We start from the raw sequence: 16,974 nt of genomic DNA on the forward strand, positions 1-16,974 counted from the left end.
AACAGAGTTGATTAGCACTCTTGTTTTAAACGATTTACTCAATGACATATTTCTCTTGAAAGCTGATTTTATCTTCTCACTGTTATGTGTTGCATTTGATGTGCTGGTAACCTCTCAATGCAATGCATCTCATTAGTAAATTTATAGGATAGTTCCAAAGAAACGCTTTGGATTGTAAATTCTGGATAGCTCCATTCTGGATGAATCCAAAGAAACGCTTTGGATCGGAGCTTGTGCAATGTTGTGGTGTTTAGGTTATACGGACGTCAGACATGATACATTGAATCACAGGGTTGAAGTTTATTTACTCTCTTTTAAATTTGGGAAGTTTCAATCCATATTTGGAGATGAGTCCTAAATTTAAAATTTCTGCTCAAATTGAGTAAAATTCTCTACTCCATTTAACCCTGTGCTGTCGCTGTCAATCATGGCCGTATTCTGTATGTTCATCCATGTTCGCTTGCGATCGAAGTGAAGTTAACTTGAATCAGACTCATTTGCTTGATTATTGTAGCAGTCTGCGGGTGGACACATTATTACCGGTTACAATCAATTTATTTTTCATTCTTTTCTTTTTGGCCAAATTCTCAAAATTATTTCATAAAGTATTTACAACAACTTTATATTCCTCTGTGTCCTTCCTGGGATTTGCTGCCAAAATCTGGTTCTGGAGTCCTGTATTCTTGTGTACTTCTGAACTGCCAACACTGGTAGAAAGGACTATATGCCAATATTGTTCGAAGGACTGACAATGTTAGGCAGAACTGACTTCAAGATTGGACATTGAATATATTTCCGGTTGATTCTGTCACTTCCCTGCTGAATAGTAATGACGATTAATGGTTCCTTCTAATTTCAAGGCTTTACTTTTCATCTCAGGTTGGTCCTCTTTGGAGTGCTATCAGTCCTATTTTGTTATTATAATCATGATTTTCATTGTTCAGCAGGAATGTAAACAGACAGTTTATCAACACTAGCATGTTTGCTATTAAGCTTCACTGCCTAGGGCTCAAGCTTCAATGCCATTTTCATGGCTTTAATTTGCTTTACTGCCATACGGCTCAAGCATACTTAAATTTGCTTTTACTGCCATACGGCTCAAGCATACTTAAATTGGCTCTATACTGCCACACGGCTCGAGCATATTTATCAAACTCTTACTGCCCATCGGCTTTGAGTTTGGTTTTTTTGGTGCACTCGTATTATTAACGTAAAATTTACACCTTCTTGCTAAGGTTTTTGGACGCTAATTCTCGCACGCCTTTTCAAGGTTAACGCACCGTTTGTTTGGATGTGATCAATTTGACTCTGTCAGGGGGGCGGCAATGTTGGTGACCCAATTTTATTTTCTAAACCTCACTATTTATTTCTGTGCTGCCATCTAGCCATAAACTTTCAAACTTTAAAAGGTGTGTGTCATGCTGAGCATGCTCAGGCAGTTGCAATCCGGCCACCATCTTTGAAAGTTCCTTAATTTACAATCTCCACAAAAACATCAAATTTATATGGTTTCAACCATACTTTCCCCACTATTAAATACTTTTTTGTGCGTGAAAGGCACAACTGATACAAGAAAAAGAAGAAATAGTTTTGATAATATTGTATTGACAATACTTGGATGGAAAAATAGAAAATTTACATGTGGAATGCACTAAAGATGGAGTTAGTGCATGATGAAGTGGGACAAGTGACAATGTTGGTGGTTTTAACCTCTTTTGGATTTGTCTTTTTTGACTATTTTGACCTTTGTTGGTTTAGAAATATATACTTACAAGTTGTTGGTATTTAATAGTGGGGAAAGTATGGTTGAAACCATATAAATTTGATGTTTTTGTGGAGATTGTAAAATAAGGAACTTTCAAAGATGGTGGCCGGATTGCAACTGCCTGAGCATGCTCAGCATGACACACACCTTTTAAAGTTTGAAAGTTTATGGCTAGATGGCAGCACAGAAATAAATAGTGAGGTTTAGAAAATAAAATTGGGTCACCAACAGACTTGTTCTATTTCTCAACGACATCTTTTGTTTATTTAAGGATTTTTTTGTTTATATAAGGAGTGTGGGGGAGAAATTTCCCCGTGTGATTCAGTCAACAACATAGTTGGGCCATATTTTGACTCTTTATCGATAGGCGCCAAGGCTTTACCTTCTCATAATCCACGATTTTGCCCAAAACCTCCTATTATCCCATCGATTTCTCCTTTTCCTCTTTTCACTGATACTTTTTACAATAATAATAGATAAAATCTTCTTTTTCTTCCTCTCATTGTACACAACAAAATCATTGGCAGCCATGTTTCTAGATCTAAGATTTCCCTGCCAGAAATAATAGATATTTGCACTCAGCCTTGACCAAGGTTTTGGCCTAAATATAGTGCAGGACCTAAATATTGCTGGGATTATGTCTTTCGTGTGAGTGGGTGAACGACTCTCAACTTCCAGTCACCTGTGCACCTGTTCTTAATTTTAAAGCCAACTAAGTTGGTGAGAAATCCCTCGTGTGTAGCGGGCTTAACGTGCTTCTTAATCAGCTAGTGGCAGGAGAGTTTATGAACGGGGCGGTTGCATGGGGGGGGGGAGCTTAAGATTCACACCACGACAAGGCCAACTCAACAAAATGGCAGACATATGGCAGAGGACTCAATGCTTTCTGAACAGGTGACGGACAAATGCAGGAGATTTATGAAAACTCAGCAAAGCATTTTAGACCAGTGACTACTTAATATGCACGCCCAATTAAACAGAAAGTGAGTATAGCATTTGGAGACGGAGGTAATTCTCTCATCACAGTCATATGAACAGCTAATACATTGGTGATTATCTCTCTGAAGCCCAAATACATGCTGGAAATGCCTTATAAAAAACAGATTGAGGCCACTTCCCTCAAACACCGTGCCAAATGCTGTGTCCCAAAGTGTTCATCAACAATGCGCCAACCAATTGGCCTTATAGGACGAATGACATTTTAAAGGGCATTATTACCAAGCTGTAGGACGCCTAGTCAATTTCCAATCTGATGTAGCAACCAGTTATGTCAATCCCGACTAAAAGAACCTGCGTGCAGCGATCTATTCTGCGCGGGTCGATGCATTAAAAACGCGCTGCGCGATGGCGAGAACCTTCACTGTGACGTTACTGTGAAGGCACTGCTTGTGGTGGTTCTAATTCTTTTATCAAATTCGCTATATTATTATACCAGACTTTTATGATAATCCAAGTACTTTTTTTTGCAATTTTACAACAAATTTTTATGCGTCATCTTCTCTCAAGTTTCACTTACTCGTAAACTAAACAGTTAAAAAGCCGTCGCAATTTCCCAGCAGACCAACTTAATTAAAAGGTGGAGATGATGCTCAAATATTTCCAAATCTGTGATCAATTTAAAATTTTACGATAAAAGCAAGATCACTGTCCACACACACTGACCACCACATTTCTATTTGCTCATGTGTTAGCGACCATACTATGCTGCAGTAATATATTTTGCCTAGCAGAAATCGAGGAGTCAATGTAAAGTCTTTATATAGTTGGTCCGCTCTAAGGGGTCCTTATAAATCCATCTTGTCAGGTCCAACTTTTTGTTGACCCAAGGGCTTATCTGAAAACAGGTCTTGGGGCAAACCACGCTTTGTCAACAAAATACCTTTTGCTTTGTGGTTATAAATGATTGTCAGATTAATTTTGTTCCATTCTTGGTTGTCGAGCAAGAGATTAGCCTCCGGTTGGCCATATAATGTGTTGGTCTTAACAAATCAGTATCAACAAAGTTAATTCTGGTTGTATTTTAAAGAAAGGATTGCACAACGAGACGCTCGTGTGGTAGCACTTACGAGTAATCCCTAGTAAGCATGGTAAACAGCGACGGCACGTGGCTCGTTGCGCATCACCTCAACACTGTGACACAAATTTAACAAGAGGCCCAAGGGCCTGGCGCTCAGCTGAGTTAATATCATTAATATCTTCCCGGTGTTTAGTTCATTATGCATGAAAATGGCATGCTCCATGGTATTTGATATCCTTTTGCGTTCACTACGGTACCAATGTTTTTGGTTGACATAATTATGCCACTGTTCATTCCTCAATCCTGACCATAATTCGGGTGAAATCATCGTATGAAAATATTTACCGAAACATGAAGTTTATGCCATGAATGAGGATACTAATTGTCATAGCCTCGTTTACAAGTACGAAGTATTTTCCCGCGAATATTCAAAACTGCTTGGCTCCTAGCCAGTTAAATAACATGTGACTATACACAAAATAGAAAACTTTGATGGAAATTGTAAATCATTTTTTTATCTATCAGGGGAAACAAGCTGATGATGATCAAATAAATCATTCATGAGAAATCGTTTTGTTGCTGAAGCTTGCATGACGAAGTTAATTCTAAACCTTTTCTTGTGCTCTACTGCGCCACCGTAGTTTTCTATTTAGACCAGCGATGACGTCATTTCTGGTGATTCCCTATGTTGTCCAATGAGCGCTTTTTAAAATGTGCCATTTGGTATTGTACAGTATGCAATGTATTTTTTCAGCGCTGCCAGTTGCCGAACAGAATGCCGTAGCTCCCTCAATTTCCAATCAATTTTTATGGGAGTGACATTATTGTATTGCTTAGAATGTCTACTTGTTACTCATGAAAGAATCGTAGAACTAAAACTTAATAGGCAAACAGAATCATGCGGATTCACTGCACATACTCTGGGAATTCTCCACTTCAAAATACATCGGCGATGTCATCGCGAACAGAGCATGCACTTCCGATATCGTTTTCACAGAAATGTGGCCAAATTTTCAAGAACTAATTTCAGAAAGTAGTCCCTTAAGACCTTATGACTACCACTGAAACGAACTAGTGATAATATCGCCTACCAGACTACTTTTTAAGCAGAAAATTGGGTACTTGAGTGTCATTGACCTCCAAGATTATTGCACATGGCATAAACAACATGCTGCCATTTTGTCTCCGCTTCGGTATTTCGTACGCCGCTTATAATGCACCTTCTCAATTAAAACCAACATAATAAGGCCTTACATCGTTGATTGAATAGGAACACCACACAAAACACAATAAATTGGGGGTACAATCGATTACGAAACTGAAGTGAACAGTGATTTATTCCTGGAGCTACTGCTTTTGTTGTGTAGCTGCCATGTTTTGAGAACTGGCAAATAGGAGACTTCATTGATGGCTGACGTCATCGGGCGGGAATTTGAATCGGCAGAAATAATTAAAAGGCAGGTAGCGCCCTCTCCTGTTAAAATTTTGAACTTTTTCTCAATAAAATAGATTTTCAAGAATTTTATCTTAATATTAGAGCATATTTCGACTAATTCTGCTGCTCCTAGGCCGATATAGGCCAGTTTCCTTCATGCACTCTCGCTCGCAGGAAGTAGGTCGAATGGCGACAAATTTTGTTTTGAAAGTAGAGTTTGACCAGAAGTATCCAGAAATGCAAAATTGAAGTCTCTAGGTCTTACGGTTACAAAATGTGCACCATGGGTTTAACGGATGGACGGACGGATGGATGGATGGATGGATGGATGGATGGATGGATGGACAGACGGACGCCACTGAACAACTTATTTGACAAGCTCGGCTGACTTAGTCAGCTGAGCTAAAAACGGCCGCCCAGCAGCTGGACAAATCATCTATAGCGTGATCAACGTTTTTTTCCACAATTATGCGCACAAAATGTCCATATCATTAGAAGGAATGGCGAGCGAGGCATGTCGCAAAAGTTACTGCCAGTCATGCCAATGGCAGATGAAGATTGTAAGCTGGTAAGCAACAGTGGGATGAATATTGTTTCCACTCGTTGGAATATTATTATTTTGCAGTGCGCCGCGAATATGCCCAAAAATGAATTGTCTTTTTTAATCATCAATAGAAATCCCTGGTGCAGATAGTGCATGTTACTTCAATGATAACCCTCTCAGGGTAGGACAACGGACTATTTTTCTATCAAGACGCACGATCTTCAAAATATCAGTGAGGTATTAAACGAGCAAAAAAGGGTCCGACATGTCCGAAGGAGGTGTGATGTCATAAAAATAAATGTGCGTGTTGAGGTGTTTAAAGTCTGCGCAATGCAGTTCGCGTTTACAATAATATCTGCTTGACATGCCTGAGCTGCTCAATTCCATCTGACTTTGTACAAGTTGTTGTTAACTGACATGTTGGGAATTTCACATTTATCAGTGAGAACTGTTAGAACGGATGTGACCGGCTTCGAGTTCGAATTCGAAGACTTTTATGCATTATTACTTTTAGTTTAATCTAAAATAATTCATTGCTTATACATCAAACACACACATATTGCCTGAAAGAATATATATTTACACAATCTTCTTCTTCTTATGATTTTTCAATGGATGATAACGGCTTTTGTGTAAGCAAGAACCTAGTTCATACCGTTTTAAATATAAATCAAGCCCGTAGATTTTGATAATTTTGACAGGTTAAAAGCGTTGGTTATGTCGGCGTACATTTGTTGCACGTTTTGTCAACGTTGAAGGGTGCTGTGACAACCAATGTTACGAGGGTAACAACCGGACATTTACTCGGGACATACCGTTTTCGAAACCACCTGTAAGAAAAACGACACTTTTCGAGTCCTTTTGTATTCCACCGCACCTAATTGCGATAACATTCGAGTCTTTTCGATACTTTTAGACTCCTACCTGCGGTTTCAATAGATGTGATAAGAATGCGGGTTTGCGACACCTATAACGTATTGCAGAACTGAAATAATTGCTCGATCTGAATACCTATCGAACTCTGTCGAAAAAAAATCGAAAATACTTCGCAGGCAAAAGCATTAAAATTTTCGGTCATTTACGATCGTTTTTGGTAATATTCTACAGGGATTAGACCAGCAATCACAACAGAATTAACTGTTTCGATTTTCTTCGAAACCTTCCGAGTTCTTGCCCAGCATGGCTCGCCAAGGCCGGGTCAAATTCCGTGAGATTTCCGAGAGACAGTTTAAAGACCGTGAAGCATTTCGAGTGATTTTCGAGTAATTCGAGACCGATGCAGATTCCGAGAGTTTTCCGACAGAAAAACGAGAGTTGCTGTTCATAGTGTCATGACCAGCAGTGAAAGCCGATTGGTCAAAGCAGCAGACTGCTCAGTTTCAGCGGCAGGTCTGATGATCAAAAGCGCCGCAATCGAGAAAGTTTTGACAAGGATAAATACCCCTAGATGATTTATAGCGGCGAGCCCATTGACATGTTCGCAAGGTGTTGAAATTTGCTACATCTGATACTTCTGGACCTGGTTGTAGTATTCAAAATATTTCAGCCCAGATTTACATACCTAATCTACATTTGGCATTCACCATGTCTGTAAGATTGTCATCACTATCGAAACCACGAGTTCCATCTGTAAGGAAGATGATGGAACATTAAAAATTTGAGGGACACAGTCAAGCATACATTTAGTTCAGTCTGTTTAAAATTTTGCACCAGCAGTTGGGTACCTACTGAATGAAACAACCACGGGCCATTGTGCTCACTGGATCAAACGTAACGTAAATCTTTAACTTAACAATATAGATTGTAAAGGTTTCTCACATATGACATTATGACCTTGACCTTGGTATTACATCATGTAACTTAATTAGGAGTACATGTGACTGTTACAAGATAATGACCCCTTTTTGGGTTGTCCAGTTTTGGCAACCTGGTGGCCAAGGAAAAAAAGATCAGACTGAAATAGTACCAGGGTCATCTCACCTAGGGGTCATGCGCACGAAGTTTCAGATTCATAGCTCTAAGGACAAGTTCAAGAAACTGTGCTAATTGTATGGACCCAAAATATCAAACCTGGATCTTTACACAGATAGCAATAAGTTCCATGGGCTGGGATGCATATCTCACCAACGGAAGTGATGCTTCCCCCCATTGTCATCAGGCTTTCACTGCTTGGGAAAGTATTTCAACTCACCATCCCCATAACCATACTCGGCATCCTCATTTTCATAAATAAGTGGATCCTCATCTGGGTAGTCATTTCTCCAGTTGCCTTCATCATTGCTATCATCCTCTTCATCATAGTACTCCTGGGGCTCATCATCTCGGTAACCTTATATAAGACGAACAAATACAAAACAGCCTTAGACAGAACTAGATCATGTGGACACTGACAGGAGTAGGTGGAGGAGATATATCGGGTGTCCCCAAATGAAATGGCCAGGGCCATTGTGCTCACCTGTCGATATGAAAGGGAGAGTTTGAGGAAGAACTTGTCAATTTTAGGGGTTAATCATGCAATAGTTGTGGGATGGTGTGGTTTGTCTTAAACGAGAATCGACTGGAGCTCTGATGTTGGACTGGAGATGCAAGGTTTTTGTTTGATTCTGAATTGAGTGTAGCTCAGCCCTTCTCCCCAGGTGATCTCTGATTGTCATGTGGTCACTGATAATGTTGAAATCCAGCAGTCAGCCATCATGTCCCGACCATGCATGCATGCCATCACTGTTATACTGATATAGAGTAGGCTATAGTATAACATATGAAAAAACATAGTTACAAGACAGCTCTATAGTCGGATTCATAAGTAAATGTCACTGCCCTTTTGGGCCGCTGCGCAAAAACTACTGGGCGATTTCTTCAAAGTTTGGTTTTTCTTGAATCTAATTTCGGGACCCAAGAGGATTTTCATATTTCAGTAACCATGGTTACGAAATAATTTTTTTTGTATGTATTGGTGTACATTGACGTAGTGTATTGATTTTGACATTTTCTCCTCTGTACTGCTTATTTCTGGATGCATTTTGCTGAAATGTTCAGGTTGATTTGTTTTCGTGTGTATCTTTAAAGCTGCCAAGTTTCATTTAGAACTATCCATCAAAAAAAATCGGGCCCTCCGGATTCCCCCAAAATGGCCAAAGGGCTCCAAAGTTGACAATTTTTTTCTTTAAAATTTGCAAATCTCTAACCTGGAAATTGTGTTGGGTCCCGAAATTAGATTCAAGAAAAACCAAACTTTGAAGAAATCGGCCCAATAGTTTTTGCACAGCGACCCAAAAGGGCAGTGTCAGTGACATTTACTTATGAATCCGACTATAGGCTGCCCTAACTATAAAAGCACTGATGACAGCTGAGCTACACTTTCATCATTATCATCATCTACTTTAGTCAACCAGCTCAGATGACCTTTCTTGGGGCAGTGATCGGTAACGGTGAACTCCTTCCGACCCAACAGGCAAATGTTTACATTCGTGTCTCCGTGTATCATGGATTCATGTGTATACTAACAACGTTGTTGTGTTGACACACTGACTGACTCTGACTGTGTACATTTCTACAGCGACGAAAAACGATCACAAAAATGGTTCTTTTTAAGCACTCGTGACATGTTTACAAAAATTAAAGCAAGTGTTTTTAGTAGAGGTTTACCTAATGAGTAGCGTCTGGGTGATTATAAACCATTAACTTGTGTTTAAAAGCCCACATTGTAACGAAAGGTTCCGGCTTGACGCTAATCTCCAATGACGGCAGCAGCCATTTTGCCATACTCTCGAAACTTTGGGATCGTCAAATGCAATGGAAATCACATAATTTCTGACACACACTGCTAAAATTCATCATTTTATTGTTCTTTCACAGTATTATTACGCCACCCCGATTCGCAAGGCAGCTTGCTCCAACTGGCTATGCATTGACTATCCCCATTCCAAGCCGAAGAACAGTGTGACAAGTTTCTCATTTTACCTTCCAATCACAGTCAAAATTTTCTAAAACAACCGGCAATGAGGACAAACTAATAATCTCAAACCAATCACAAGAATGTAATCAACACATACGACCTCATCCGAAGAGTGGATGATTAAGTTTTAGCAGTGATTCAAGGTGATTTAATTCCTTCTTCGTCTCGCTTCAAATTCATAAAATGGCTATCTTCCATACTTGTAGTATGCAGATCTAGTGGCGCAGTACAACACTGCGCATCTGGGATACCCCGACGGATTGCCTCGAACCGCGAAATTCAAAACTGCTGGTAATGTGCCAACTGACATTTTTGCACAATACCGCCACCTAGTGATATGAAACAAAATTAATCTATTTAATATCGAAACCTCTATATCAGGCCGACCTCTAAAACTTCATTTCAAACTTCAATCTGCTGGAATAAAGAAAATGGGCTTTTTTAACCTTGACCTACTTATACCTGAATAGTAGGTCACACTGACCTAAATCTGTGTCAACATGTAGAGATGCCCAATAGGTGTCTACATATCAAATTTAGAGAGTCTATGACCAATAGCAAAAAAACGTGCCATGATCAAAGAAATTTTAGAGTTCGACCTCTGTGACCTTGAAATGAAGGTCAAATGAAAAACCCGTGTGATATGTGATGTACCTTTATTAGATACACCCACCATAAAATTTTCATTTCTCTAGCTTTAACCATAAGCTTCAAAATGACAAAAATAGGTTTTCAAAGAGCGCCCCCTATATGACAGACCATCAGTCAAATTGCGCTGATTTTCATTCTAAAGGAAGGTCTTGCCAGGGGTATCCACACACCAAGTATGAACTTTCTGGGTCAAGCGGTTAAGAAACGTGCCACGATTTTGTCAAAAGTTAACGACGGACGACGACGACGACGACGACGGACGCCAGACGCCGCGGTATCGTATAAGCTCACCTGACAGGTGAGCTAAAAAGTGGACCGTCTTTTGACAAGTATATTCTCAGCAATATATTAACCAAATTCATTGAATATTTTCACAAAGTAACCTTAGGGTATCATCAACAAGTCTGCAAAATATCAAGGAGATCAATTGCAAATTATGAAAGCAGTGTCAAATTCAAAACAGCATGTCAAACAATAGCTACTCAAAGCGTGGCATATACCAGGTTTTTTAATGGCTAATAGAATAATGTATTTTGAAGGGGGTGGCGTAGTGGTGTAATCGTGACCAGGTGGTCGTGCGTTGACATCCTAGTCAGGGTGACTGGAAAAATGAGAGAAATCACCCCACCATCGCTGTGCTAGTTGCCAATCACTCCATATTTTAGGATGGTCCGATTGCCGCCTTGTGGCAAAACTGAGAATTGCAATGCACCCCCTATCTCCCCCTACTCCACCCCGATATTCTCACAAATAAAACAGCCAGGGGCCATTGTGCTCACTGTATTTCTATTTGGTTAGGAATTCATCCTGGTTAAGAAACATTGTACATGAATAGTATATAGGTCAAACCAAAGTCGGTATGTCATGTGATATATCGTTGCTTGGAGTACCTACCATACAATATCATCGAAAACAAGTCACGAGCGAGATATTTTTACTTATATCCATTCTAAGTTTTGGCCTCCTGGGGGCAAAGTCGAGAATCTCAGATCAGATCGAAATTAGGTGTCCGAAGTTACATAACGTAGGGAGTCATGTGTACCAAATTTCAAGTTCATAGCTTTAGCAGAAACGTGCCATAGTTACACTCAAACAGCCAATTTAGGCCATTTGACCTATGTGACCTTGAAAATTAAGAAACATTGTACATGAATAGTATATAGGTCAAACCAAAGTCGGTATGTCATGTGATATATCGTTGCTTGGAGTACCTACCATACAATATCATCGAAAACAAGTCACGAGCGAGATATTTTTACTTATATCCATTCTAAGTTTTGGCCTCCTGGGGGCAAAGTCGAGAATCTCAGATCAGATCGAAATTAGGTGTCCGAAGTTACATAACGTAGGGAGTCATGTGTACCAAATTTCAAGTTCATAGCTTTAGCAGAAACGTGCCATAGTTACACTCAAACAGCCAATTTAGGCCATTTGACCTATGTGACCTTGAAAATTAGGTCAAATCAAAACCTGAATGATATGTGATGTATCCTTGCCAGGATAACCTACCATAAAACTTTTTATTAAAAACGAGTCACTTACAAGAGAGATATCACACTTTTTAGGTTTCCATTTCTTGCCCCCTGGTGGCCAGGTCAAGAATCAGATAGGACTGAAATTCATCGTCAGAGGTCACCTGAGCTGGGGGGGGGGGGGGTCCTGTGTACAAAGTTTTAAGTTCATAGCCCTAGCGGTTGACCCCTCAGCTCCTGTACCGCCGTAGCCACCAGAGCCAGATCTCACTATATTCTCGTGTTTAAAACACCTGTCCTACGATATCCAAGCGTCCGAGAAGTAAACTAACACCACAGGGGCGATACTTAGAGTGTAATCTTCATAATAAAACTCGGGTAATACAGGGCTATAGCTAGTTGACGAGTCAGCCTCCTGACCCAATTCATGTATTAATGTACAGGAGACTGCCAGGTTGTGTTTTTGATCGATATTAGGTTGGATAATCGTACATTAGGAATTTGTTATTAGGTAGGAACTTCTTATAATTCTATTGTTTGCTACAGGGCCTTTTTATGAATTTTCACTAAATTGCTGAGAGGGTTAATGCTGTCGATACCAGGGGGTTAAAATGAAAAATTAATAATATCAAATTGTAGTTATGATTGTTAGCTTCAAAATAAATATCACATGTAGCACTTCATTTTCAACTTTTTGTATCTCTTTTGCCAAAAGTATATACACTACAGGAATACCTGGAAATCTTCAGGGAGATGCTGGAAAATTTTTGTAGACCCATAGGAGCTCAAGGGTTAAGAAACGTGCCACTTTTTGAAACAGGATATGTACGATGACGACGACGACGGACGACGGACACTGCAAGTTGTATAGACTCCCCAGTCATCATAAAGTTAACATATGGAGGAGTTTTGAAAAACTGGCTCCAGCTATTTGTAGAGGATGTAATTCTGAATCGAATTATACCACTGTCATGCGCAACATACTTTTATTTTTCAAAAATTCAAACTGTCCCAGCGCATTGCAACATAAAGTGTTAACGATGACACCAGTATAATTCGATGCAGAATCATACCCTTCACAAAGGGGTGCCAGTTTTTCATAACTCTTCTGTATGTTAATTTTATGATAATTTTTTTGACAAGTCTTTTTTCTGATACACCCTTCTATCATCATACCACATTATTATTACCGTGTACAGCTCCCAGCCACTCAGAATTCACACCGGTAAACCTCTCCATTGCATCACTGCTAGCGTGCACATTAAATGTAGGAAAGGAGTAGCATCCATAAATTTTATGGATGCTACTCCTTTCTCGTTGAAATATTCATCACCATGTTTCTGCGATTTTTGATGCAAAAGTGTCCATTTAACTTATCTTCGGCACAGGAATGGGCTCATATAATAGATGATTGTTTTCCTTCAACTTTCTGAGATTTAAGTGGTATTTGGGAACTTAACAAATGCCATTGAATTGGAATTGATACCTCGGTTTGTCATTTAACACATAAAATCAATCATTGGCCAAAAGTTCATTGTATAATCTCAATCAGGCAGATGACTTCTATCTCATCTATAACTCCTGGTTTAGACGGAGTTAGGCATAAATTTGATAGGCCAAAAGTTCATTGCATAATCTCAATCAAGCGATGACTTCTATCTCATCTATTAATCACAACTATGTGAGAATGCTATCAAATTGAATTCATTACCAGTCGATTTTTGTTCTTACAACTTCTGGTTTAGACGGAGTAAGGCATAAATTTGATAGGCCCGTCATTAAACCCTTTGGTAAACGCGCGTCTGATCCTGCACAGGGAATTTCTTCACGTGCTTCTTAAGGGGAATTCCTGTTACCTTTCGTCTAATCAGCATTGAGAAATATGACGACATGACCTCAAATTGTTGTAGTTCATTGCTGAATCCCGTTGACATTAATCGTGATGTTCACCGGGACTCCGACAACGTGATCTGGCCTGATCTATTTTCGGTCACAGAGAATACCTTCTCGAGAGCATAATAAACAGGGGTCGAAAAATCGGTTTGTCCGACGCCTGGGACTAGCCATTTTCTAACTTGGGCAGGAAGTGCATAAAATCTTTGAGCAACAAGCCCGACGGACTAGTGCCTACCTTGGCAGCCTGACCACCTCTAGTTGTAGGTTATAATCCATAATACACCATTCCATTCACCCCAAGATAATTGTTCGAATCCCGGCAAAAATCCCCGCTAACTCTCACCACTCAGGCAACTCAACCATGCATTCTGTCTAGAGTAATACATTGTATACATGACTGGCTCTGATTGGATGTATGGGTGGCGCTTACTCCTGATGCTAGCACTCCCGCCGAATGCACTATGATAGATCGTGTGTGTACATGGGGATGTTTCACTGCTGGAATAACAGCCAATTGATTCCAATAAATAAATTAGGGGCCATAGGCTGAAGTTACATAGACCTCACGTTTCATCGACTCACGACTCATTTGTCACTTGTCATTCGTGACCTGATGAATGGACATTGGAAAACCTATTGACCTGTTCTCATTGAAATGAATTTTGTAAGTTTTGCCCGCATTCGTTGTCATTTATTTCATGTCATTTCACGATTGAGGCGATGAATGGACATGTTCATTCTTTGTGAAATGAGCTAGCAAAGAAAGTGGACGTCCATGTGCATTTGTAGCGATATTGCCTTTGAAACTGTGAGTATAGCTACTTTTCGGCATTTTCATTAGTTTACACATTAATACAATAGCTAATTTCGATAACAAAAATGCAGCACTTTTATGTATATTTATTTTTTCAGAAAAATGATGGAAGGGATTTACAAAGAGAAACTGTGCACATTAGTACAAGAGAGACCTCTACTCTATATTCCCTATGAACCAGATTACAAGGATAAGGACCAGCGCCTGCAGACTTGGCAAGACCTAGATAAGAAGTTACCTCCCTACAAAGAAGGTGAGGAAAAGTCAATTATCATTTTCATCATCACTGATAGCTACATTTCTGAAGACATGTTGATCCTGCCACTCAACACTTCCATCTGGGTCATTAAAAAAGTCGGTGATTCTGTCTCTGACGGCCATAGCTTCTTCACCTGTCCTACCACCACGCTGATGTCGTGCAAGTGGTAACATACCGTCTCCTTTGGGTCGATCATCAGTCTCATACTGCACCGTTGAAGTGTGGTCTGTCATGTGGTCATCTCTTCTCCTGATGAAGTTGTGCAGAACAGTGGCCGTGTTTGTCACGGTCACTGCCTTGTTTGGCTGGAGACGCATGGGACGTTGAAATATTTCGAATTTTCGCGCCAGGATGCCTAAAGTACATTCTACTGTACGACGGGCTCTAGAATGCCTGTAGTTATATATACGCCTGTGGTGATCAAGCGTCCTGGCTGCAAACGGACGCATCAAATAGGATTTTAAAGGGAACGCCTCATCACCAACTATTACATAGGGGATATAGTGGTCGGATGTACTGACTATGACATTATCTTCGGGAATATTCAACCGATTCTCCTGCAAGAGTTGAGAAATCTGGGATGCCTGGTAGACGCCAGCATCAGATACCCGTCCGTATTGTCCACAGTCGACGATTGTGAAACAGGAGTCTGCATCACTAAATGCCATGAGGACAATGCTGGGGAATCCCTTGTAATTGTAGTACATTGAACCACTATTGGAGGGGTTCACCAGAGCAATATGCTTGCCATCAATGGCGAAAGGATAGTCCCACAAACAGCGAAAGGATAGTCCCACAAACTGCCAAATCGTTCTGCCATACTTATCCATTGTTGCTCTGTTGGTTTGGGTAGCTCGACGGGCTGCAGCACTTTCCAAAGAACTTCACAGGTCGCCAGAACATGTTTCCCAATCGATGCTCTCGACATATGGAATGGGACACACATAGAGGCAAAGGACCCACCAGTAGCTAAATGCCTGCAAAGAAAAACAGAAATCCGAGATTTATGGCAATGTCTAATGATAAGTCAATATTTTTTCAGGTATAATGGCCAAGGAAACTTGGGACAATCTCGCAAGAGGATTATCCAACGTCATCAACAGACGGAAAAACAGGAAGTCGGGTAGTGGGGCATCAAATGAAAACAAACAGCCATGGAAGTTTGAAAAAGCGATGAGCTTTCTCACTGCCGTAAAAACTAAACGAACAACGGTAAATAGTTTTCCTACTGAATCGGAAGGTGTGACAGAAGTACTAACAGATGGTGAAGAAGAATCGATTATATCACAGGCAGCACATGACGCTGGAGTTGATGGCTTCGAAGATACTGACATCGACAAAGAACGTGCCACCAGCACCAATCCTGATCATACACTCAGTCAGATGAATAACGCTAGCAAGCCTACCGAAAAACGCAAATCCAAGAAGAGAAAATGTGATGCTGATGACGACTGTACGCCTGCGCTCATGAAAGTGATGCAGGAGCGCATTGCAGAAAACAAGGAATCATCTAGACTTAAGTTTTTCAAGTCGTTGATGCCAAGGGTAGACTCCTTCACAGAAGACCAGGTCCTTGAATTTCAGATTGATATTTTGAATGATTTGAAAAAGCAAGCAAACATAGACCAACTACGCTCTGATCAAAGCATAGCCAGCACGCCCCTATCTTGGTCTTCATCCAGTGTACCATATAGGCACGAAGTATTGCATCCAACTCCCCACTTTGGCGCTTTGCCAGGTACTAGTAATTATCCTGGACCATCTCAGCTGTATCGTAAATATTCAGGCAATTTTGATTTGGAAACACAATAAACAGTTCATATAGCATAGTTGCAAGTGTTTTTTTTCAATTTCTTACCTTAGCGTGAGAACAAGCTTCTCCTCCCCAGATATCGGGTTTCGCCAATTTGAGCCAGTTGGCTGCAATTGATCCAGAACCAACCTCTTCAAGGTCGCATAGGTTTGGTGTGACATCCTCAGATAGTTAAAAAATAACAGGTTATCAGGATGGTCCATGAGATAGCGAAAGGACGTGTGACATTCTCCCAACACGTTGCGCTGCATAAAATGGTCTCTGCACCACATTGTTCTCGTCTGTCGCCTCCACTTTCGTTTTCTATTCTCCATCAGGAGCAGCATGGCTGTCATCTCTTCTTCTTCTGAGTC

At 40.3% G+C, this 16,974-nt stretch overlaps 1 protein-coding gene across 1 annotated transcript in view; it reads right to left on the minus strand.

The window, feature by feature from the left end:
• The window catches only part of LOC135496013 (probable RNA polymerase II nuclear localization protein SLC7A6OS), a 185,206-nt gene that overhangs the window by 107,975 nt on the left and 60,257 nt on the right, over positions 1-16,974 (minus strand). The window contains exons 4-5 of the mRNA XM_064785117.1: positions 7,953-8,090; positions 7,323-7,388 (exon numbers count right to left, since the gene is read on the minus strand). Of these exons, the coding sequence (XP_064641187.1) occupies positions 7,323-7,388; positions 7,953-8,090 (204 nt within the window). The remainder of the gene's footprint in view (positions 1-7,322; positions 7,389-7,952; positions 8,091-16,974) is intronic.

Source organism: Lineus longissimus, chromosome 11 (assembly GCF_910592395.1).
Source record: "Lineus longissimus chromosome 11, tnLinLong1.2, whole genome shotgun sequence".
NCBI lineage: Eukaryota > Metazoa > Nemertea > Pilidiophora > Heteronemertea > Lineidae > Lineus > Lineus longissimus.